The 24,772-nt window shown below is 32.9% G+C and overlaps 1 protein-coding gene across 2 annotated transcripts; it reads left to right on the forward strand.

The window, feature by feature from the left end:
* The first annotated feature begins 215 nt into the window (after positions 1-215).
* On the forward strand, positions 216-23,300 carry LOC120204022 (F-box/LRR-repeat protein 14-like). 2 transcript variants are annotated; one of them, XM_039204127.1, is made up of 16 exons: positions 216-302; positions 1,492-1,784; positions 1,865-1,993; positions 2,094-2,301; positions 2,570-2,716; positions 3,167-3,241; positions 3,634-3,705; positions 4,336-4,407; positions 4,778-4,849; positions 4,935-5,006; positions 5,280-5,351; positions 5,607-5,678; positions 21,753-21,896; positions 22,226-22,297; positions 22,619-22,765; positions 23,016-23,300. In XM_039204127.1, the coding sequence occupies exons 2-16, from the start codon at positions 1,587-1,589 to the stop codon at positions 23,198-23,200; spliced, it is 1,737 nt and encodes a 578-aa protein (XP_039060058.1). In that variant the 5' UTR covers positions 216-302; positions 1,492-1,586; the 3' UTR covers positions 23,201-23,300. The 2 variants fall into 2 exon arrangements, with proteins under 2 accessions (XP_039060058.1, XP_039060063.1); XM_039204132.1 differs by lacking the exons at positions 21,753-21,896; positions 22,226-22,297 and having other exon boundaries at positions 23,016-23,296.
* Positions 23,301-24,772: the final 1,472 nt, after the last annotated feature.

A 24,772-nucleotide genomic window follows, 5' to 3' on the forward strand; every position in this document is an offset into this window, starting at 1 on the left:
ATTTTGGATAAACCCAACCAAAACTAATAAAAATAAAAAATGAAAATAAAAATAAAAATAAAATAAAATAAAAGTGGAAGCGGGACGCACCAAAATTTTATCTCTTCATCCTTTCAGTGTACCTAACTCCGAACCAACCCCACTACGACACACGTGTCAACCATAGGTTGGTTCTGGATCTGCTTCGTGTACTAGCCACGTCGCTCCTCTTTGCTAATTACTCTCTCTTCTACCTTTTTCTTCTTTTTACACCAGTCTCTCTTTTCATATGTAGATCATTTCAAGCCTTTGATCATGATAAGGTACTGATAGAGAATATTTCTATTTCTCGTGGAATTGTTTTTGGCTATTCGTTTCTGTTTCTTTTTGTTTTATTTGACGAGAAGATGATCGTTATCGGCTGAAATTGTACAATTTTTTAGGCTTTTCTTCCTTGAATATTGACGCTTATACTGTTGTTCTTTCTAGCTTTATCTCATCCTTTTTGTATTTTTTGGTTAGATTTTTATTATGAGACCTCTTCAGTTATTTCCGAGAGAAAACGGAACTTTTCTCTTTTGCAGGAAACTGGAAATATTTTCTGATAATCGGTGTATGACTTGACGTTTTTATTCCCCTGTTTTGTGTTTATTAAATTTAACTTCTCTATTCTTCTTCTTCTTATGATAATAATAATAGTAATAATAATAACAGTACACTCCATGCTTCTTTTGGCTTGAGGACTGGAAATAGTATTTTAAAAATTGAAAGGAAGGCTTAGAATTTACATTTCCGTTATTTGGAATGAACATCTAATTGAATGTAGTGCCCTGCAGTTATAAAAGTCATGCAATTGAGTTTGAAACCATAAGGTTTCTTTTGTTCAGGGAAAAAAAAGAAAAACTGTTACTTTGTCGGCTATTTAATAAAGGCTTTATGTTAGGCACTTCTGTTTTTTTTTAAGTCAATCTAAAAAGAAATCCGACTTTTGGTTATATTTACCAATTTTGCTTTGTATTAATTATATTTAGTATGATTGTGACCGAGAATCATATGATAAAATATACACAATCTTTTGTTCAACTTTTTTGGTTTGTATTAGTCGAACTTTTGGTATATCCATGCCTTCCTTTCTTTGATCGTAAAGCTTTTCATACTAATGAATCTGTTCTGTGGATTATACGTGAACTGTTACATGATTGTTGGATAAATAAACTTAGTCCCTTAAAATATGGTAAAAGAAAACAGTTAAAATGAAACCCAAAGAATAATATAAAGGAGAGTACATTTATGTTAATATCCTTGTAGATAGCATGTAATAAGTTACAGTGTTTATCCAGCACGTTGCTCAAATAGTTTACCCGTTTCAGGAAAAGTTTTTTCATTTCTTTCTAATGAATGTTTTAACCTTATCCAAACCACTCTAAGAATTGGTGTGAGTGATTTACATACATATTTGCGATGATCGTGTCAACTGAGTGCTTATTCTGCTGCTGTCTTTCATATTCACAGGGCAAACTGAAGTGTGTTTCTAGTTTCTGTAATTGAACAGATCTATGGTCTGCCGCAGTTTTTATTACATTTATTGATCGCAAGGTATTTCCTTAATGGGGGGTGTTTGTTCTAGGAAAAGGGACCAATTAGAAATTGAAGATGGTTTACATAGAGGGGTTTCTGGAAGATTTTGCAAAAGTGGAAGTTCAAAGTGGTTGGCGACAACTTTTTCTAGACCAGTTGTAGAAATCCAAAGGGGAAAAGGAAAATGTCCATCACTTATGGAGTTATGCATTTATAAAATACGGGAGGTATAGCTAGCTTAGACCTTGCTTATGCAAATCCTTACATCCTGTGTCTGAATGATCTTCTAAGCTTGGTTCATGAGCAGGATATAAACAATTATGGTTCATTCTCAATGCTTCCAAGAGATCTAAGTCAGCAGATCTTTAATGAACTAGTGAATTCTCAATGTCTGACGGATGTTTCTCTTGAAGCTTTTCGAGATTGTGCTCTTCAGGTAACCAGTGAAAACATTTAGCAAGTCAGATATCAAAATCTGTCAATGAATTAATTTTTTTTTCAGTCTAGTTGAACTGAGTGTATCTTCTTTGCTATAGGACCTGTACCTGGGAGACTATCCTGGGGTTAATAACAACTGGATGGATGTGATTTCTTCACAAGGCTCATCTTTGCTTGTGTTGGACCTCTCAAGTTCTGATGTCACTGATTCTGGGTTGATATATCTCAAAGATTGTGCTCATCTTCAAGCTTTAAATTTAAATTACTGTGACCAGATTTCCAACTGTGGGCTACAACACATCAGCGGTAATCTTTTAATGCCCTACAATTCTTGTCTAGTCAAATGCCAAATTTCTGTCATAGGTGAAATGATTAAATAGCATTGATTGCAACCTTTGATGAGACATAACTATACAAATCTGGAATTTGGTTTTTTGCCGAACTAAAATTCTCAAGTCTGTTTTCATTCTACCTTCCGACCTGGTTTCTCTTTACTGTTTCCTTTTAATTAGCATTAAGTACTTTACATTTCATGGTATTTTTAATGGGCCAGAATGTAACACTAAATATTCAGGTCTCTCAAACTTGACCAGTCTGAGCTTTCGAAGAAACAGTGTGATTACTGCTCAAGGAATGAGTACCTTCTCTTGCCTAGTGAACTTGTTGAAGTTGGACCTTGAAAAATGTCCTGGGATTCATGGGGGGCTTGTTCATATTAAAGGTAATTTTTTTCTTTGAAGGTAGCTTATCCTTATGACTTTTATAATTGCCCTCGTCTCTTTCTCTCTCTCTCTGGTGCTATTAAACATGATTTTGCATGCCATCCCTTTCTCGCACTGTGCCCGAGGCAGAAAGCTCTTTGGAGGAACACATTTTGGAATGGTAGCATTGTGGGCATTCTTAACCTGTACTGGGGATGCACAGTGGCAGAGTAGGATCTTAGTTTTGTTTAGTTGTTGGGCTCTCAAAGTTCTATCTACAGTAGTAAGTCTAGTGACTATGTTTGAATAACAGAGAAATGTATAGAATGATGAATTTGTGGTGGCTCTGGCCCTTAACTACTTAGCATATAATGAAATGTATTTCTATGGACTTCTATTTGCATGATGAATATAGATGCATGAGCTATTATTTAATATTTGGCTGATGAGCACTATTTATCATTTCACAGGTTTGACGAAGTTAGAGTCTCTTAATATTAAATGGTGTAATTGCATAACAGATGTTGATATGAAGGCTCTCTCAGGTGATTCTTTCATTGCCATATATGTTAGTCATAGGATTGGACACTAGAACTTGAGGAAAAAAGGAAGAGTTTGGATAACATAGTTTTCCAGAACATGTACACTTTTTGAAAGCGTTTTCTCTCTTTTGATTGCATTTCAACTTTCAATAGGCACTCAAAGAGTTGTACACTTTTTGAAACCGTTCTCTCTTTTGATTGCCCTTCTCCTCTATTTTTTTATTGTCTGGCTTTCTTAGTTACATAAATCACAGTTAGAATAAGGACACCTTAAACTGACTAAATTTGTGCCACTTTTGCTTTTGTCATTTTTGTGCTAATGCAAAAGTTTTCTGGGTAATGTTAGTTTACTTATTCAATTACATATCTGGTTAACTTCTCTTGTCATGTTTTAGGGCTTACAAATTTGAAAAGCTTACAGATATCCTGCACTAAGGTCACAGATTTTGGCATCACCTACTTAAAAGGTACCTTGCCAGTACTTTCTATCTCACTTGCTATCATTTCCATAAAAATAAAATAAAATAAAAGTTGCTATAGTGAATTAGGATGGAAAAGAATTTGTCATCTAAGACTGCTAGTTTGTTGATGTTGGATTAGTGTACTGCATGGTGTGGAATGTTATGCTGAAGTTATCATTCAACAAACAATATACACTGTGCCAACAAACCTTGGCCCATTAAGTTGATCAAAGAAGTCAAAATTTGTAAACCTTTTAAGTATGTAGGTTGAATGATATAGAATAAACGTCTTTCCTTTTTCCTTAAAAAACTTCCCTTTTGTTTTTATCATTATTACTTTGGGAATCATTGATTTATTTTATATTTAATCTTTTTTATTTTTTATATATTCTGTGATACATTGAAATTTTGTTCTATGACAACTGGATTTGTGTAAACATTTTATACTTTCAATTTTCTTCACCATGATTTCGGTGGTGGTGTTGTTGACTTGTGTATATTATGCATGTTCAATTTAATAGTTAACGCTTGGCCATTTTCTACTTATTGTCAGGTTATAGGAATTATGGAATCAGTTGTTATTGATTATTGAACTTCTATTCGATGAAATTCTTTATACTTTCAAATCTGTTTCAGGTCTGCAAAAGCTTTCTATTTTGAACTTGGAGGGCTGCCCGGTTACTGCCTCATGCCTGGATTCTCTTTCTGGTATGTATTCTTGGCATGCATATTGCATTCATTTTCCTCTTAAATTGATTGCATTGGGAGCTGCAGACTGCAATTTTGCTTTTCCATTAACAGTTGGCGTTTCATTTAAATCATCTTTGTGCTTTACTTTTCCTATTTAGTATTTTCATGCTGATGACAGAAACTTGTGCATTTTCATTTTAGAAACTAGTCTTTGTAATCTCCTGATGGTCTTTCTTCTACGGTTTCTCACTTCTTTCAACATTTATCATGTCATTCTTAGGAAATATTCAAAATGATTGATTGACCATATAAACTCTACTTGCGTCTTATTTTGATTACTTTGTCTTGTACATTAAACATGATACTGAATTGGACTTTTTTTGCACAGTTCTTGCATCTCTGTTATATTTGAATCTTAGCAGGTGCAATTTCTCTGATGATGGATGTGAGAAGTTTTTTAGTAAGTTGGTTTCATGCTCTTACCAATACGCATATGTAAAAATTCTTAGATGGCCTTTGGCTTATTGCATTTTTTATTTTGACAGAGCTTGGTAATCTGAAAGTATTAAACTTGGGTTTCAATGACATCAGTGATTCTAGTTTGATACATATGAAAGGTGTTCCCCCCTTCCCTTGTGTTGTTTGATAGAATATTGAACTATATAATGTCTTTGCTTCATATATCTTTCGTCTCGTATTTTGGAGGACTGATAATGAAGAGGATATAATGGAATAAAAATCATTTATCTAAATAATGAGTGGTTATTCTTTGCAAAACATATAATAGAATCTTGTGAATCGTGACATGGTTTTCTTTGTGAAATTTGTTCCATGTTTTTCAGTGGTAGTTTCCGTCTGTAATTTGATTTTTTTTTGTTGCTTGGATCCAGGTTTGACAAATTTAGAGAGCTTGAACTTGGATTCATGTAGAATTGGTGATGATGGGCTGGTTCATTTGTCAGGTTGTTGGTCGAACTGCTATCATCTTTCTTTGTTTATATATTTTTTTTAATTTTGAAGTAGAAACAATTAATTTAATTTAAATGTTTCTACCTACCTTGTTTTTCTTCTGCTGTGGGAGGATTGGCATCTTCAATAAACCATCCTATCCTATTACCTCAGCTCATAATTATTCTCCGCTATCTTATCCACACACACACACAAAAAAAAAACTAATAGATGGCAGTGGCTGAAAACAACTGCTTTCGTTTGTTTAGGTCTTCAACGATTGAAATGTTTGGAGTTGTCTGATACTGAAGTTGGAAGCAATGGCCTTCGCCATCTTTCTGGTTAGATATCCTCCTTTCTCATAGCATGAAGTTTTCTATATTTTGCAGTGGTTGTTACTTTTTGTTTCTAGTTTTGGTGGTAAAGTGCTTCTATAACTCTTGTTTCATAAAAGTATTTTTTTTATTTGATTCTCTGTTATCATTACCTTGATTTGATATCCTTCTTTGGAAGCCTTCTCAAAACTCGGATGATTCTACATGGAAAATTTTAGAAAACAATTGAAGGCACATGAAGACATTAGTTTTTTATTTCATTTGTTTCATTTATTATTATTATTTTATTTTAATATTATTATTATATTATATTTATTAAATAATTAATTAATTTTAATACATTGTAGGCCCAAAACCATAAGCCCGATTACAAACCAGACTGGTCCAAACTTAATAATAAACCTTAAACCCTCTTAGGGTTTCAGCATCATCTCTCAGCCGCCTTTCTTCTCAACCGTTGGATCTGGCCTTGATCCAACGGTCCCCAGATGTGCCAGAAGAAACCCTAGGGTTATGATACCCTAGGGCCACTTTGACGTTTCCTCTTCCACGCCACTGCCAGGTGCTTCAACCACGACGCTGTCGCCCTCGTCGAAGATTCCAGCGGTTGCCACGACCTCTCCACACGTCAATGCCCAATGGGTGAGTCACCACAAGTTCGGTGACTCACCAAAAACTTCCCTTTGGACCGGTTCGAAGAGGATATCGGTAATGGCTATAAAGCCTCACCATATCCTGCAAAAGAGGAAAAGATGGGGCACCCGAGAGATACCGAACGGACAGCAACTACAGAGAGAAAAAATAACCCACAACAGAAACATAAACCAAAAGAAGAGAAGCACTTACCAAGAGGAGCACAGCTATCGGAACCTCCATGCACAGCCAAAAATAACTGAAATACCGAGAGTATTTCTATAGATCTAGGTAATTACAAGGCTTTTTAGAGAAAAAGGACACCGGATTCGTCTTTAGGACGTTATGATCTTTATTTTGGGGGATTTTGAAATTTTTCGGCCACCGACAGCGGTAGTTGCCGACGTCGGAGCACGGCTGCCGGTCGGTGGTCTCTCTCTCAGTTTTAGAGAGAGGCGAGAGTTAAAAACTCTCAGTTTAGAGAAAGAAGAGAGAAGAAGAAAGAACAAATGAGAAAATGGCCCTTAGGGCCGGTTATAACAAGGTTTAAATACCCTCACCAAAACGACGTAGTTTTGGTGAGGGTCTTTGTGTAATTTCACGCATGGATAAATTATTCCCGCAGCCACTGTAGCTTTAAAAACTTGCAATTTGATCATTATAGTATTTATTTATTATAATTTGGTTTTCCCATTTTAATTTATACTAATTTAGTCTTTTACAGTAAATATATATATTAGGCAAATATCCGATTTAGCCCTCATAATTTTATTAATAAATATTTTAAACCCCGAATTATATGTTTTAATTTGTTTTAATTTAATGTGCTAATTTAATATAATTTTATTTTAGTCACCAAATTAATAAATGGGTAAAATAACATGTTTAATCCCCGTAATTATAAATAATTAATTGAATTAGGTATTTAATTTCATTAGTTTATAATATAATCACTAATTTTTATAGTTCTCGTTTTTTTACTATGAATTTTATATATGAATATAATTTAATTGCTTTAATTTCAATTATTTGTTGTTTAAAAACTTTCTCAAATGTGTTGTCAATTAGATATTCATGATTAATTTGCCTTTAATGTTTCATTCTCCTTAATTACTTGTAATCTTAATACTTATATCTTTGACTTTATTTTCCTTTTCATTTATTTATAATTGGTATCTTAAATTTACTTTCCATTTTATCCATTTAAATCATAATAGAAATTATTACCATTTGATTTTATTATATAATTATTTATTAAAATATAAATCTTTTTTAGTATTTATTATATTCATTTACAATGATTGCTTTTCTTATATTTATATATGGTATTATTATATATAACGTTAAATGTGTTTATATTATAGTTTTAATTTTTATTTATTTTATTCATTCTTAGATTGCAATTTATTTTATTTAATTAGTACCCTGTTAATTTCAATATATTTAAATTATTACTTTAATTATTATTTTATTATATTAGTCATATAAATAAATATATATATATATATATTTTGTTTAAATAATAAATATTTACTTATTTTTTATATATTAAGAAAAGGCAGTCTTAAAGCAACTGGATGTCCATTTCCTGATATTTTAAATAAATATCTTACTTTTATAAATTATATCTATTTTTAATTATTTTTAGATAAATATTTTATATTTATTTATTTTTTAATATTAAGAAAATAGCTGTCTTAAAGCACTTAGAAGTTGTTTTGATATTTCTAAATAAATAAATATTTTATATAAATTAATAGATTTTCTTAAAATTATAAATTTGGAGTAACAAAATTATAAATTAAATATATTTTCAAATTCTTAAATTTTCAATAATAGAGACAACTTATAATTAATAAGTATTAATTTTGGGCGTTATAGTGGTGCTAATCCTTCCCTAAACGTAACCAATCACGAACCTTTTTTATTATTAAAAAGAATAAATTTTTGGTTATTCGCAAGATCAGTTTATCTTTTAAATTATGTTTTCTTAAAAACTATTTTAAAAGATTGTTTTTAGGTATTTGACCTACCTAACCCAAAAAGGTTAATGGTGACTCCCAAAATATTTTTTAAATAAATTTTTTTTATTTATTCATTTTATTTTTCCTGCCAAGTAAAATTTCGTGTCCGGACGAAAATCGGTTACGACAGCTTGGCGATTCTGCTGGGATGGTGAAACTTTAAAACCAATTATTAATTGTCTCTATCAATTAGAAAATTAAAAATTCATATATTTAATTTTTAATTCTTTCTTTTCAAAATTTATATATATATATTTATTATTTTCATAATATTTATATTATTTTATTAATGTTTTATTTTATTTTTCAAGTATTAAATTTTATTATTTATTGTCTGTCAGAGGTTTGCACATTTCTCCTCACACACAAACACATGCATTGCATAACATAAGGTTTTTAATCAAGCTTGTCCCTTTTAAGTAGGAGTGAAAGCGACGTCTTCGTGAGAATTTATTCTCCGTGTCAGACCTAGCAAGTAGTTTTCGGGGTTCATATGCTCTATGTCTTCGTGGGAATTTATTCTGTGTCAGGCATAGAGAAGTGTATCCCCTCGAATTGAACTCGATCCACTTTAGTCTGTGATGGACTAGGATTGAGGGTTAGCAGCCCAAGGGGGCACTAACAAGGACAATTCGGGTACATTTATTCTTAGATCTGAAACCTTGCATATAATAAACCTTAGAACTTCTCCTGATCTATGACAATACTAAACCTCTGTCCGTAGGTGTACACAAAGAAGAAATAAGTTTTAGCTTTTAATTTTTTTATTATTATTTTTCTCTCTGAATAAATGCATGCGAACTAGAAATCATGCAGTTAGGTTAATTTTTCCAAACAAAGCATGGAACAAGAAAGCATGAGATTAGGATTTATACCTTGATAAATAGAATTTTTCTTTCCATTAATTGGTACTAATTATTCTATTTTTGTTTTCTTATTTTTCCATGCATGTTACATTGCTCTAATTTGTTTATATTCTTTTGTCTGCATTACATAATCATTGCATAATCAAAAGGTGTTGACTTGAAAGACTGTTCATCAAATTGGAAAGAAATCGTAAATGGACAAAAAGTTTTATGATCAAACAAAATATGATGCGGCCAAGGAAAGACATCCTGAAGAAACTACGAGGATCGAGGGAAGTTCTGTACATAGAGAACTGGTTATATTAATACCAAAAGTATTACACAAAGATCCTACCATATTGATACCAAAAGCAGTCTATGGTAAGAACATCAGTCAGGGCATTCAGAGTAGTGGAGGTTTTTATGAAGCTCGAGCATGTTATTTGAAAGACTTGAACGACCAAAACAAGAAATTGAGCACAAAAATGAAAACCATGCATGAAGATTTTCAGAAGATCAGTCAAGCCTTTCAAAATGCTGGCCTAGGAAGTACCCCAGAAGAGTGGATAACAGGGGTCACCAAGCTGAAAAAGAACTGCAACTTATATGAAGATCTTGTTCAAGAACTTCTTGGACATAAAGGTTCTCTTACAAGGGAAAATAAGCAACTCCAAGAATTGATACAGAAAATGAAAGAGAATGTCATGGAAGAAGCTGCAGTCCAGACAAGCAATATGACCCATAAGCTGATAGACCAACCTGATTTTACGAGGAATTGAAGCAGACTGATAATTCAACTATTGAGCATGAATGGAAATTAACTTGGCTTTAGAGAAGTTAGGAGGGAAAGTTATCCCATATATGTAAAGTTTTGCTGAAGTTAGGACTGAAAGATGTCCCCTATATGTAAAAGTTTTGTTTGATGCACGGAAACATTTGTGTTCAATGAAATATGTTCTAAAATGATCACTCTTGAGTAACACCTTTTCATACATGCATTTGCATTTTGCATCTGTACATTTTTACGTTTGTATTTACATTTACATTTTTAAACTTACATCATGCATTAAAACATATTTAATTAATTAATATTTATTTATTTTCAATATCAAAGAAAAAGACAGTCTTAATATAACTGGATGTCCTATTCTGATATTTTAAATAATTTACATTTTTACATTTGCATTTGGCATCTTTGCATTTTTCTGTCATAATACATTAAAACATTCATTCATTAAAATAAAGATTTCAACCGAAGTGATCTTGGTTTTACCTTGTAGCAAGAACGCTTAGCACGACACAAGAAAAATGTCTAAAGAAACTGAGGATAGGCTATCCAAATTAGAGATAGAGCAAAAAGAGATACAGGAAGAATTGAGGAGCAAGTTGGCACAAATCGAAGCTAATTCTCAGATCGATCTACTGAACAATATGAAAGAAATGATTGAGAAGCATTTGACTGCTAGAAAGAGTCTTGTTGAAAACTCCACAAATCCTCTGGGTATTACACCTGCTCACATTCCTGAGCACACCTCTGTACGTCAGGAAATCCAATCACCAGTTCACTTCACTGTTAAGAACCAACAATATCAGGCTGGAGTTTCATTCCCCACTGACTGTCTTACTGCTTCTGGGTTAAAGTCAAATGAATTTTGTACTACTTCTAGAGAGACGGTTGAGTCATTTTATGAGTTTGACGCCAAAGAATTGAACTTGGTCCCCGACTTAATTCTCCCACCAAATTTTAAAATTCCAGATTTTGAGAAGTATAATGGGACCACATATCTTGAATATCATATCACTATGTACTGTCGTCGTATGACTGGCTATGTAGAGAATGAAAAATTGTTGATCCACTGTTTCCAATATAGTTTATCCGGGTCTGCATCCAAATGGTATAATCAGCTAAAACTTACTCAAATACATTCTTGGAGGGACTTATCTCAAGCCTTTTTGGGTCAATACAATCACATGGCTGATATGGCCCCTGATCGAACAATGTTGCAAAACATGAATATAAAGTGCAATGAAAGTTTTCGACAGTATTCACAACGATGGAATGACGTCGCTTTTCAAGTGCATCCACCATTGACTGAAAGGGAGTTCACTACTTTGTTCATCAGTACATTAAAATTTCCCTATATTAATCACATAATAGGGGCTGCCACTAATAATTTCTCTGACATCATCATGATTGGAGAAATGATCGAAATACCTATCAAGAATGGCAAGATAAGCGGCTCTTACGATACTAACGTCGAGAAAGAAGTTGAGGTTAATATAATGAGGTCTTATTCAGTTAAACATGGTGCCAAACCTTATAAAGTGGTCAAGAAGAAAAAGAATGTGCAGGGTTTTCAATTTCCTCCCTTCCATTGTTCGAGTGAAAAAATGCATTTAAAAATGCTCTCAGCCAGATTAACTACTCCACGACTTGTTCCACCACAGTGGCCTCCAAATGAGAATTGAACCTATAAGGAGGTTCCTTGGATAAATCAGACTGGAATTTCAAATTGTTCAGCTAAGGTTCCTGGTAACCTTGAGGGAAATTTCCAAGATCCTTTAGAGCAAACAATTCAAAAATATAAGGTAAAAGAAGGGGTGAAGGTTCAATGTTCAGAAATTGTTGCTTCAACAGAGACTAATGTGACCAAATCCTGCAAAAAATATCAGGTGCAAGAAAATCAAAAGACTTCCATGGATGTAATTCGAGATTGGCCCCTAGGTCTAAGAAAGAATGGAGCAGAAATAACCCAGAAGACACCTGAGATACTTATATCAGATTTTCTGAAAACTAGTAAGGCAAGGGGCAACTTAAGGAGTCTGGTTAATAATACCCCAGTTGTAGCTGAAATGAGCTTCTAGAACCCCCTCGATCACAGGAGAGCATTTATTCGCACAGAACGATCAAAGAAAGTGATAATCTCTCGAGCGAGAAAAACTCTGAAGGTGTTTCAAGAATCTATCTCAGATATGTACCTTCATTTGGTTAAAGGTCAATACATTACACCAAGATTGGTGAAAGTATCACTAAAGCCTTATGCCCATTGCTATGATCAAAATAGCTTCTGTAATTTTCACTTGGGAGTATCTGGGCATTCAACAGGGAATTGTTGGTCATTGTTAAAAGAAATAGAGATGCTCGTTGACAAGGGAGTCTTGACACAAGAAATGATCAAGAAAAGAGGGACAAATAAGGATGAGAATCCTGAGCCAAGCACACACCCAACATTCAAGGAATGATAGATGCAAGCTAAATAAGCAAGTGGAAGTTGTTATCTACCACTGTAGTACTTTTCTATTTTCAGCATCCTGTTTAAACTTGTTTTTTGTTCCTTTCTTAACCTTTTGTGCAATAAATAAATTTGTGTTGCTTATTAAGGTTATGAGCATTGAGTCAATTTTGTAATCTTGCAGTTCTTTGAATATCAACTGGATTAAAAATCTCTTCATGATTAGAGTTATAATCTTTGACAGAATATCAGGATTGAAAACCAGAAAAACAAGGACCATTGACCTTACCTCAGAAGAAATACACCCAAACACTATCCTATTACAAATATGAGATAGCCTACTCCTATTGAAAGAAATTACAAAAAGGCTTGGTATTTATATATATGAGCGTACAACATGGGGCATCGTTGATGTATTACATTACAAAACCGATTAGAATATTTTTCTATTGATGACGTTCGATGATGAACATAATTTTTACAAATAGGTAAATCTAGTTTAAGTCAGTTGCTTGGGAATTGAACTCTAACGAAGAGATTTTCTGAATTCCACCAAAACACCTAGACTATAACAGGTTCTTCTTAACAAGCTTAAGAAATTGGATTTGGATACCCATGTTATATTATTATATACAATAAAGCTTGAGTTGTCCCACTAGAGCAAATGGTTAATCGCCCCGGCTTTATGGATAATATTCAGCTAATCTATTTATACTATTATATGCAATAAAACTGTCCCTCTAGAGCAATTGGTTAATTGCCCCGGCTTTATGGATAAGTTTCAATTAATCTGATAAAGGTGATTATATTATTATATACAATAAAGTTGAATTCAGCTAGCCAAAATGGAAAATGCGTTAACAAATGGACTAAGGGAGTTACGAAACACCTGTTATAGTCAACTTCACACAAGCACTCAGAAATTTCATTTTTAGATCGATATTTTTGCACTACTTTGATTAGATGAGTCTAAATGAAAAATTCCAGAGAATTGAAATGGAAGGATTCTAGAAGGTCTAGTGATTGGCAATCCTAGTTGCATCATTTTGTACGTATCTGGTTAAAATACCAAATCCTCAAAGTGAGGCATGTGACAAAGTTCACAAAGAGAAATAGATGAGTGACATCTTAAATAGATGTAACCATAGAAAATAGGAAAGCCATCCTGAAACCAACCCAAATTTTGATATTTGTCAAAGAGTTAAAATTCTTAAATTTTAAAGAGTTGTTAATTCTTTTGATATTCTTTGAATTCATGCTTATGCTTTGATTTTATTGTGAACCTGTGATAGATAACATTTTACAAAATTCTATCATTCTTCGATAAAGAAAAGAGGAAAAACATTTTTCAAACAAGACAGTCTCAAATGAGGAAGGTCCGTAAAGCAGATTGTTGCCTATTCTACATCTATCGTAGAAAGAATAAGTCAGACCAAAATGATGAAGCATTCTTGAAATCAAGTGGTCTGAGAAGCCGAAAAGTTTGGGGAATTGAACTCATGACGCTCTCTTGTGACATTATTAGCAATTCATCAAGAAAGATTATCACTTATCTCATGTTGAAGGCGATAAGCATCACCAGACTAATTATTTTCCCTAGCCATCAATCCATGTCTCTAGCAGATTCTCCAATCACAGAGTCATAAGTCCCATTAAGTGTATTATGGGAATGAACAAGTCACCACTTTCACTCTGGTTATACTGTGATACTGGTCTCAAGTCTTGGTACATCATTGCTACTTCTTCCATGTCGATCATTTTCCTTGTCAGGATTATATCCATAATGTCATTCAGAAGATTGTTGAACTTAAATAAGACATTGGAACAGATTCTACACTTGTATGCTTTTTATATTGGGTAACATTAGTTACAGGATTCCAAAAGTAAAGATAACCAGTTTTACCATCAACTAAACCTTTCCATGGTTCGGGAAGAGTGAGATATAGCAGTGAATATCTTGAAACAGCAGAAGAGACAGTCACTGTAGCAGTCATTCCAAGAAAATGCACCAACAGAAATCTTCTAGTTCACCCCGATGATGTTTATTTCTTCCAGTAAGGTTGTTACAATGGATGCCACCGACAACCAGGTCGAATCTCCCAGATCTACTCATCAATTGCTCTAACAGATCACTATTCAGTTCTTGCGTATCTGTTTTCAAAGGTATGCCAAGACAGGTAGAAGGCAACCTCTGCGCCACTGATCCCAGAGAAAAGAGACAGGACATTGATACTACCAGGGAGCATGTCTCTATACAGATCCTCGTGTATGGTTTTTAGGGAAATCTATAAGCATTTCTTCCTCATCAGGTTCAAGTGGATCAACTTTATTCCTTCCAACTCATACCGAATTTTATTTTCGGCACTCATCAAGAACATACTTATGGATACTCGAATGTGGCTCATCGTCATAAGCTTCAAGAGCCTTACAGATCATTTCTGTCATTTTGGCACTTCATGTACATGTTTGTAAACAGTTCAACTTGGTTCTTGGATCCCAGGAAGATCACCATTTCTTTGTCAATAGAAAAGCATCATGTATGGTGCGTGGAAGAAGCAGAATAAGAGGAAATATGTTCTCAATTGGCAGATTATGAACGTAGCCCCTTTTATGTGAAGCAACACAAAAATACTTCGAATCTACAAATTCTGGCTCTACATCATATGAGTACCATGACATTTTGGTCCAAACACCAACTGGAGCAAGTGTCATGTTCTCATAGTAGAAATAATGAGACCCAATAGCATCTTCTGGAAGTGATTATTTGAGTTATCTGATCTGGTTCGGTAGGAACCCCAAAACCAATAATTGGATTTGGAAGATGAACTGCATGATCGTCTTCATTGAGAAACTTTTTTCAAGCTTCCTCTGCTTCTTCCTTTACAAAAATCATAGCCCGAGTTTTGCCTTTTCTTGTAATTGGGGACATTGCATAATGGTTTCCTATCTTCTACCGGAAGAAGTACGTCAGCAGCCTTAGCCATTTGAGCAGCACATATAAAGTCTGTCAATTCTGCAATTGATGAATCTGGACCACATATATCCATGATTATTAAAGCTTCAGCCTCTGAGTACTCCATTTTCGTCAAATATAACAGTTCATTCTCCTCATTAGCATCAGAAATCAGGATTTCCTCGGTATCAGAAGAACTATCAATATTTGTGAAATCATCTTGAAAGATCGCTTCATAATCAGATGAGTAGTTATCAGAATCAACATGTTGCATGGGTGTGGATTTTCAAGAGCCTGTATATATAGTCTTGCTATTGCATCAGATTACTGTTCACATGAATTGGTTTCTCTCTCATAGAAAAGTATATTCCAGAAATAGCCTTCACTGAAAACAAGGTTTACTATGTCAACCTGGAATGAATTACCAAGCGATTTATACCACTCTGTCTGACTAGATCCCTTCAGATTTAAAAAATGGGAACTTCATTCAAAAGAGACACATATCTCAGACGTTTCTGTCAGAATGATTGAGTATTTCTTAAGTTTGTGACGACATGAAGAGAATTCCTTAAGTTACTTTACAACACTGCTGTTTAGTGACATCAGAATGAGAGTATTCAAGATAAATAGATTTGGGGCACGAATAAAGCCACAAGTACCCACCACAGTGCATTGCCAAAATTGAACCTTGTGGGAATCATGATATTCAAGTCAAACAGACGTTGAGAGTGAACCAAAAGCAAAATGTTGGGGCATTTTGAAAGCCATTTCAGACAGAAATAATCTATGTGTGGTATTTTGAAGGCCTACATCAGTATGAATATTTGGGCATCTTTGAAAGCTCATATCAACAAAAAAAAGCAAATGCTAGGGCATGCTGAAAACCCTTTTCAATCAGAATGAAGAATATTGACGCATTTTGAACGTTTGTATTAGCCAATGTTGGGGCATGCTGAAGGCCCACATCGTCATATGTTAAAGATCATTTGACGTGAGTAAATATTTCCAATAAGACAAAAAGGAATGAAGAATGAAAATGGTAAAACAGTGACAATGGAACTGACTATACATTATTGTTTCGTTCAACAGACAGTTACATCAGGATCATATTGTTGAACAAATATCTACTCAGCAAGAATGGTTTCAAATACTCAATCTTCTTAAATCATGTGTCACACGACAGCATGTTCTTTGTTAAGCTACATCACGGTTGCATGAATAAGGATGGTCCCCAGGCAAACCATTTGATCCAGGGTTCAGTTTCTTAAAATCTCGGCTTTGAAATTTTGTATTTTGTGTGTCGGTGATGACTGGACATTTTTCTTTGAAGTTTCCGACAGTTAGTTTCAATAATGCTGTTGGGATTACGAAGCCATTTTTCACATTAGTTTTTGTTTACTTGATGATATTGAATAAAGAGGCTCAACATATATTACTCTTATTCCCGTTATTATTAGGGTTATCATTGCCAGTCAGGCTGAACTGAGTTTATCTATTTTTGGTTTTATCATGTGTGTGTTTCATCCCCAGCAACAAGAATTCCATGGACCTCTTTCTGTATATGGATCCTATAGTTGATGTGTTTCTACTTCCTACAATGCTCATTAAGGAAGAAAATGTGATCAGTATTACACTTTCCCTTGCCCGAGATGATATCAAGATCAGTTGATATCTCTTATTCAATTCGGCACTAGCATATCTTGTGAATTTGACCAACTTTTTGGTCATGAAACACGCCGGCATCTCATTTGTATTCCAACTGAGTTTTGTTCTCAAGTGGTCTTATGACATCATACAAAAGCTTTGAACACTATGTAAAGAGCTTCCTTGACCAGAAAACTGTGCAGAAAATACAGGAAAGGATGAATGTTTGTCAAATGTTTATGAAACATCTATACATAAGTTACAGCTGGATGAATGTGTTTGAACCAGTGATTATGGTACTGAACCAATGTTGTATCATATGGTTTCCATCTATTGATGCAAGACAAAGCATGTCTTCTTCAAGCCCAAGGTTAGAAGTGATATATGATGAAGATTTCTTTCCACAGAAGGGAAGCAGAAATTTTAACAACAAGAAACTAATGGAGCCAACTAATGTTGAACAACAAGTTGTTGTTGAGCATCTCGACATGATATGGTCCAAATTGCCTTATTCGAGATCTGATTAGATGTTGAGACATGAAAAGAATTAGGATAAATCCTCCTTTTAATGTGTTGCATGAGTCAAATCAGAACAGACATTGTTCTCCTAATTAATCCCTGCTGAGAATGACATGTCTACATTTACACTCTCTAAAGATGATATATTTTTTCTCCTAAGATGATAGATTTCCTCTCCAAAGATGATAGATTCTCTTTTCAAAGATGAAAGTTTTATTGAATTTCTACACAAATCCAGATAAAGAAAGCTGATGTTATCAAAAATAAAAATAGGGCATCAAGGTCATAATTTTGATTACGGCAAGAGTTCCATAAATGAAACATTTCTTCTGAGACTTAAATGAAGCAAAGAAGATACAAAGATTGCTCTTCCAAATCAGAAATGCAGTTTGAAATGACATTTTGACCAAGTGAAGGAAGACCGAGTTCACACTTTGAATCAAATAAAGATGAACTTAACATTCATGCATCATATCTAGACATTTGCAAATATGGGCATTTTCATTCATTTTATCCATGTTGAATATTTGACAGGAACTTCAAAGATTTTAGCAAAGATTTGAATCCATCATTCAATGGATCAACATTTCCAAAAGAGTTCATAATGAGAAGAACTCATCTGAAGAAAGAAGAAGAAGTTCATAATGAGAAGAACTTGTTCAACCTTTTGCTCGAATTCATCACTCGGTGGATCAGCAGTGCCAGGTAGAGTTTATAATGAGAAGAACTTATCTGAAGAAGGAAGAAGAAGTTCATAATAAGAAGAATTTTTTTGTTCAACCTTTTGCTTTAATTCATCACTCAATGGATTATCATTACCAGTTAGAGTTCATAATGAGAAGAACTTATCTAAAGAAGGAAGAAGAAGTTCATAATAAGAAGAATTTGTTCAACCTTTCGCTTTAATTCATCACTCGATGGATTAGCTTTTCCAGAGAAAGTTTATAATGAGAAGAACTTATCTGAAGAAGAAGAAGAAGTTCATAATGAGAAGAGCTTGTTCAACCTTTGTATGACTCTATCACAGAAGGAGATAGATCAACATCAATATTTTCAGAAGTATTCATAATGAGAAGAACTCATCTGAATAAGGAGAAGAAGTTCATAATGAGAAGAATTTGTTCAACCTTAATTTAATTCATCACATATGAAGCTGAATTAATAATACCTCTTTTGAAGATCAGCATTTTCAGAAGGAGTTCATAATGAGAAGAACTCATCTGAAAAAGAAGAAGAAGTTCATAATGAGAAGAATTTGTTCAACTTTTTGTTAGATTACATCATAAAAGGAAATAAATTGTCATCCCCAGTGGAAAATTTCATAATGAGAAGAACTAATCCCAAAGAAGAACTTGTTCAACATTTCCATCATAATCAAGTGAAGTCAAATGAAAAAAAAAAACTTATTGTCTTTTCGTCTTTGCCATATTCTCGTTAACACAAGAATGAACAAAGAGGGGCAGTTGAAGACACTAGTTCTTTATTTCATTTGTTTCATTTATTATTATTATTTTATTTTAATATTATTTTAATATTATATTTATTAAATAATTAATTAATTTTAATACATTGTAGGCCCAAAACCATAGGCCCGATTACAAACTAGACTGGCCCAAATAGACTGGCCCAAATAGACTGGCCCAAACTTAATAACAAACCCTAAACCCTCTTAGGGTTTCAGCATCATCTCTCAGCCGCCTTTCTTCTCAACCGTTGGATCTGGCCTTGATCCAACGGTCCCCATATGTTCCAGAAGAAACCCTAGGGTTATGATACCCTAGGGCCACGTTGTCGTTTCCTCTTCCAAGCCATTGCCAGGTGCTTCAACCACGACGTTGCCGCCCTCGTCGAAGATTCCAGCGGCTGCCACGACCTCTCCACACGTCAATGCCCAAGGGGTGAGTCACCACAAGTTCGGTGACTCACCGAAAACTTCCCTTTGGACCGGTTCGAAGAGGATACCGGTAATGGCTATAAAGCCTCACCATATCCTGGAAAAGAGAAAGAGAGGGGGCACCCGAGAGATACCGAACGGACAGCAACTACAAAGAGCAAAAAAAAAAATAACCCACAACAGAAACATAAACCAAAAGAAGAGAAGCACTTACCAAGAGGAGCACGACCATCGGAACCTCCATGCACAGCCAAAAATAACCGAAATACCGAGAGTATTTCTGTAGATCTAGGTAATTACAAGGCTTTTTAGAGAAAAAGGACACAGGATTCGTCTTTAGGACGTTCTGATCTTTATTTTGGGGGATTTTGAAATTTTCCGGCCACTGCTGTTGGTGGCTGGCGGTGGTTACCGACGCCGGAGCACGGTTGCCGGCCGGTGGTCTCTCTCTACCAGTTTTAGAGAGAGGCGATAGAGTTAAAAAAAACTTAGTTTAGAGAGAGAAGAAGAAAGAACAAATGAGAAAATGGCCCTTAGGGCCGGCTATAACATGGTTTAAATACCCTCACCAAAACGACGTAGTTTTAGTGAGGGCCTTTGTGTAATTTCACGCACGGCTAAACTATTCCCGCAGCCACTGTAACTTTAAAAACTTGCAATTTGATCATTATAGTATGTTTTTATTTATTATAATTTGGTTTTCCCATTTTAATTTATACTAATTTAGTCTTTTACAGTAAATATATATATTAGGCAAATATCTGATTTAGCCCTCATAATTTTATTAATAAATATTTTAAACCTCGAATTATATGTTTTAATTTGTTTTAATTTAATGTGCTAATTTAATATAATTTTATTTTAGTCACCAAATTAATAAATGGGTAAAATAACATGTTTAATCCCCGTAATTATAAATAATTAATTGAATTAGGTATTTAATTTCATTAGTTTATAATATAATCACTAATTTTTATAGTTCTCATTTTTTTTACTATGAATTTTATATATGAATATAATTTAATTGCTTTAATTTCAATTATTTGTTATTTAAAAACTTTCTCAAATTTGTTGTCAATTAGATATTCATGATTAATTTTCCTTTAATGTTTCATTCTACTTAATTACTTGTAATCTTAATACTTATATCTTTGACTTTATTTTCCTTTTCATTTATTTATAATTGGTATCTTAAATTTACTTTCCATTTTATCCATTTTAAATCATAATAGAAATTAATACCATTTGATTTTATTATATAATTATTTATTAAAATATAAATCTTTTTTAGTATTTATTCTATTCATTTACAATGATTGCTTTTCTTATAGTTATATATGGTATTATTATATATAACGTTAAATGTGTTTATATTATAGTTTTAATTTTTATTTATTTTATTCATTATTAGATTGCAATTTATTTTATTTAATTAGTACCCTGTTAATTTCAATATATTTAAAATATTATTTTAATTATTATTTTATTATATTAGTCATATATATATATATATTTTGTTTAAATAATAAGTATTTACTTATTTTTTATATATTAAGAAAGGGCAGTCTTAAAGCAACTGGATGTCCATTTCCTGATATTTTAAATAAATATCTTACTTTTATAAATTATATCTATTTTTAATTATTTTTAGATAAATATTTTATATTTATTTATTTTTTAATATTAAGAAAATAGTTGTCTTATAGCACCTAGAAGCTCTTTTCTGATATTTCTAAATAAATAAATATTTTATATAAATTAATAGATTTTCTTAAAATTATAAATTTGAAGTAACAAAATTATAAATTAAATATATTTTCAAATTCTTAAATTTCCAATAATAGAGACAACTTATAATTAATAATTACTAATTTTGGGCGTTATAGGGGTGCTAATCCTTCCCTAAACGTAACCAACCACGAACTCTTTTTATTATTAAAAAGAATGAATTTTTTATTATACGCAAGATCAGTTTATCTTTTAAATTATGTTTTCTTAAAAACTATTTTTAAAAGATTTTTTTAGGTATTTGACCTACCTAACCCAAAAAGGTTAATGGCGACTCCCAAAATATTTTTTAAATCAAAATCATTTATTTATTCATTTTATTTTTCCTGCCAAGTAAAATTTCGTGCCCGGACGAAAACCGGTTACGACAACACCTATGTTAGACACATACCCAGATACGACAATCTCATATGAGTCCGAATAACAACATTGTTCATTTAATAGTTTGAGGAGCTTTAATCATTGAATAAGCATATTTAGAATGATATCTTCTCAAACAGTTAATTCTTATATATGATCATCCAATTTCCTTTTGGTTTACTTGTAGATTTGGTTAACCTGGAGAGCATAAACCTGTCATTTACTGGAGTTACGGATGGTGGTTTAAGAAAATTGTCTAGACTCTCATCTCTGAAATCACTCAACCTGGATACTCGTCAAATCACAGATGCCGGACTTGCGGTTCTTACCAGTATGACCGTTCGGAGTGCCTATTTGTTTAACATGATTCATTGTGAAATAATATGTCTGTGTTTCTAGTGATTGTGTTAATTGTCTAAACACCTGTCAACAAGAAACAAATTTTGCTATTGATCTTAAAGCTCTACTAATGCAGCGAGATTGTGTTAATTGTCTAAACACCTGTCAACAAGAAACAGATTTTGCTATTGATCTTAAAGCTCTACTAATGCAGCGAAGCATCTAGTTAACTTGTAAAAGCCTTGGATCATGTGCATATTATTAAATATACATTCAGCGTTGAAGATTTTGTTTATCTGGTGTTTTCTCCTTTTGAAACAGGTTTGACTGGCCTGACTCATCTTGATCTTTTCGGAGCTCGTATCACTAATTCAGGGACAAACTATCTGCGAAGTATGATATATGACACTTTGTATTTTGAATTTCCTTTCAAAAACAAGAAATATTCGACTTTCTAGTTTCTCAGAATGGCCAAGAACCAATATATCGATAATTTTAGCTTGTAAGGTGTTAAGAGTCGGCTGTGTGTTTTACTTGGATACATTATGTTATTGACAAGTTTTTTACGTTAACAATTCGATTGTTATGCCTGTACGTTAAGTTAAGGAGTTTGTATAACAAATCTAAACACCTATTTGCTTTCCATACATCATCTTTTGTACTCTTATTGACGTGTTTTTGAAGAATTAATATAACTGTTTGCTTATTTAATAGACTTCAAGAACTTGCGCTCCTTGGAAATATGTGGCGGAGGATTAACCGACGCTGGAGTGAAGAATGTTAAAGACCTTTCATCCCTGTCATTGCTGAATCTGTCACAGAACTGTAACCTCACGAATAAAGCATTGGAGATGATTTCCGGTATGGCTCCGACTTAACACAATATATTTTTTCTGTTCCAGGGAGGGTGGGGAGGAAATATGCTAATATGGGATCTTCGTTTTCCTTTAAGCGGTTTCATATTCAGAGACGAGAATGGAGGAATGATCCTCCAGATGTGTGAAAAAATTTATTCCCTATACCAACCTTCACTCCCATGTCCAGATAACATAAGAGACGTGATGAACGAGGTCGCCATTGTAGACTAACCGCACTTACATATGAAATGCAGGGTTGACAGGATTGGTCTCTCTGAATGTTTCAAATTCTCGAATAACAAGTGCAGGGTTGCGACACTTAAAGCCACTGAAGAATTTAAGATCTCTGAACTTGGAGTCTTGCAAGGTCACCTCGAACGACATCAAGAAGCTTCAGTCATCTCACCTCCACCATCTCGTGAACTTCCGCCCCGAGTAAATCCCATTGGTGGCGTTTGTATATTCTGTGAACGTCTTTTATCTTACCTCTATATATGTTTATGGAAGATGTTTGATGTAAATCTGTATATTATGTTATCGGGGTTTGAATGTATCGGACATGAATATGCAAGTCCGATATTTGTATTTATGTCTGAATTTGTGTCGAGGCTTCGACACAACGTGAAAATTGACCCGCCCCTTCCGGAGCTGCGGTGAATAGATTGAAGGATGGTGTAAGTAATGTCCTTTGGGTGGTATTTATGAACAGTTTGTGAAGCTATTATTCTGATTTGATCTATGAATGAATGATATTGAACGATTGACCCATGTGATTCTAATTTTTAATTTTAAATTTTTAATTATAGGTGTTTTGTTGAGTCATTCGATTATTAAAAGTTATAAAATAGTCTTTGTTTTGTTGAGTCTCTTGATTATTATTATTATTTTATTAATATAAGGTCCTTTGACTATAAACGTTGAAAAAATTGTCATCTAATTGTTCATATGTTTTAAATTCGTATTTTTTCTTTAAAAAATTGTTAATTGTCTGAACAAGAAGTTAATGTTTTGATTGGGATGTGATAGTTGTTTGAGATTTTGGAATTAAATTTTATCATGTCTAAACTGGCAAATTAATATCCAGTTTAGAATGTCGCTAAATTTTTTTAATGAAAAAAGAAAAATTTGGAATACACGAATAGTCGGGTGATTATTTCGTAACTTTTAATAGTCGGGGAATTCAATAAAACGTCTTATAATCGAAAGATCATTTTATAACTTCTAATAGTTGGATATTAAAAAAAATAATATTCTATAATCGAAGGATCATTTGTGCATTTTACCCTTTAATTATTGTTCGCGTTCGAGAAGTGTTAATTTTAGTAAAGAAAATATTGTTTACTTATATTTGTTACATTCTTTTTACATTTTTTAATAGGTCAAATTTTGTCCGTACACTTTAAGTATTTAGTCTATACACTCTAATATGATCATTTTAATTTTTGTTTTAGTCTGTGTTGTGCCTAAGTTTTAGATTTAGTTCTTATATTTTAATTTAGTCTTTTTTAACCATTATATTTTTTTCAAATTTAAAATTTCATTCCTAACTGAAACAATAATATTAAATATAAAAGACAAATTTTGCTATTAGTTTTTTTATTACATATTAGAAAGTCGCATGGTAATTAGATTTGATTATTTTTTTTTTTCACATAGTTATAACGTGTTTGAATAATTATTGTAATTACACTCTTCAATTGTTACGGCGAGGAGAGAGAAATTATGTAAATACAAGTGTTATTATATTCTTTAATTTAATAATTATACCAAACATAATATAGAGAATAGAGACATAATTACATTGCAGTGTCGAGCATGCCCATAATTCTTATTCCTTAATTTGATCGTTTTAAGCTCTTGTAATTTAATTAAATTGTTTTTCCCTGTTTAGATAAAAAAATAAATTTTTTATTTTTAAAAATATAAGAACTAATGATAGAATTTGAGCAGTTATAAAAGAAGCCAACTCATATATTTCGTTACCCATATGGCCATATATGAAGGATAACAA

This window comes from Hibiscus syriacus, unplaced genomic scaffold, assembly GCF_006381635.1.
Source record: "Hibiscus syriacus cultivar Baekdansim isolate YM2019G1 unplaced genomic scaffold, ASM638163v2 tig00000340_pilon, whole genome shotgun sequence".
Classification (NCBI taxonomy): domain Eukaryota; kingdom Viridiplantae; phylum Streptophyta; class Magnoliopsida; order Malvales; family Malvaceae; genus Hibiscus; species Hibiscus syriacus.

Excerpts from the sequence above, each read along its gene's own strand:
- LOC120204022 (XM_039204127.1), top strand. The coding sequence starts at position 1,587 with ATGGGGGGTGTTTGTTCTAGGAAAAGGGACCAATTAGAAATTGAAGAT. Across the intron at positions 3,242-3,633 it reads TGATATGAAGGCTCTCTCAG|GGCTTACAAATTTGAAAAGC; the intron begins GTGATTCTTTCA and ends GTCATGTTTTAG. Across the intron at positions 5,007-5,279 it reads TAGTTTGATACATATGAAAG|GTTTGACAAATTTAGAGAGC; the intron begins GTGTTCCCCCCT and ends GCTTGGATCCAG.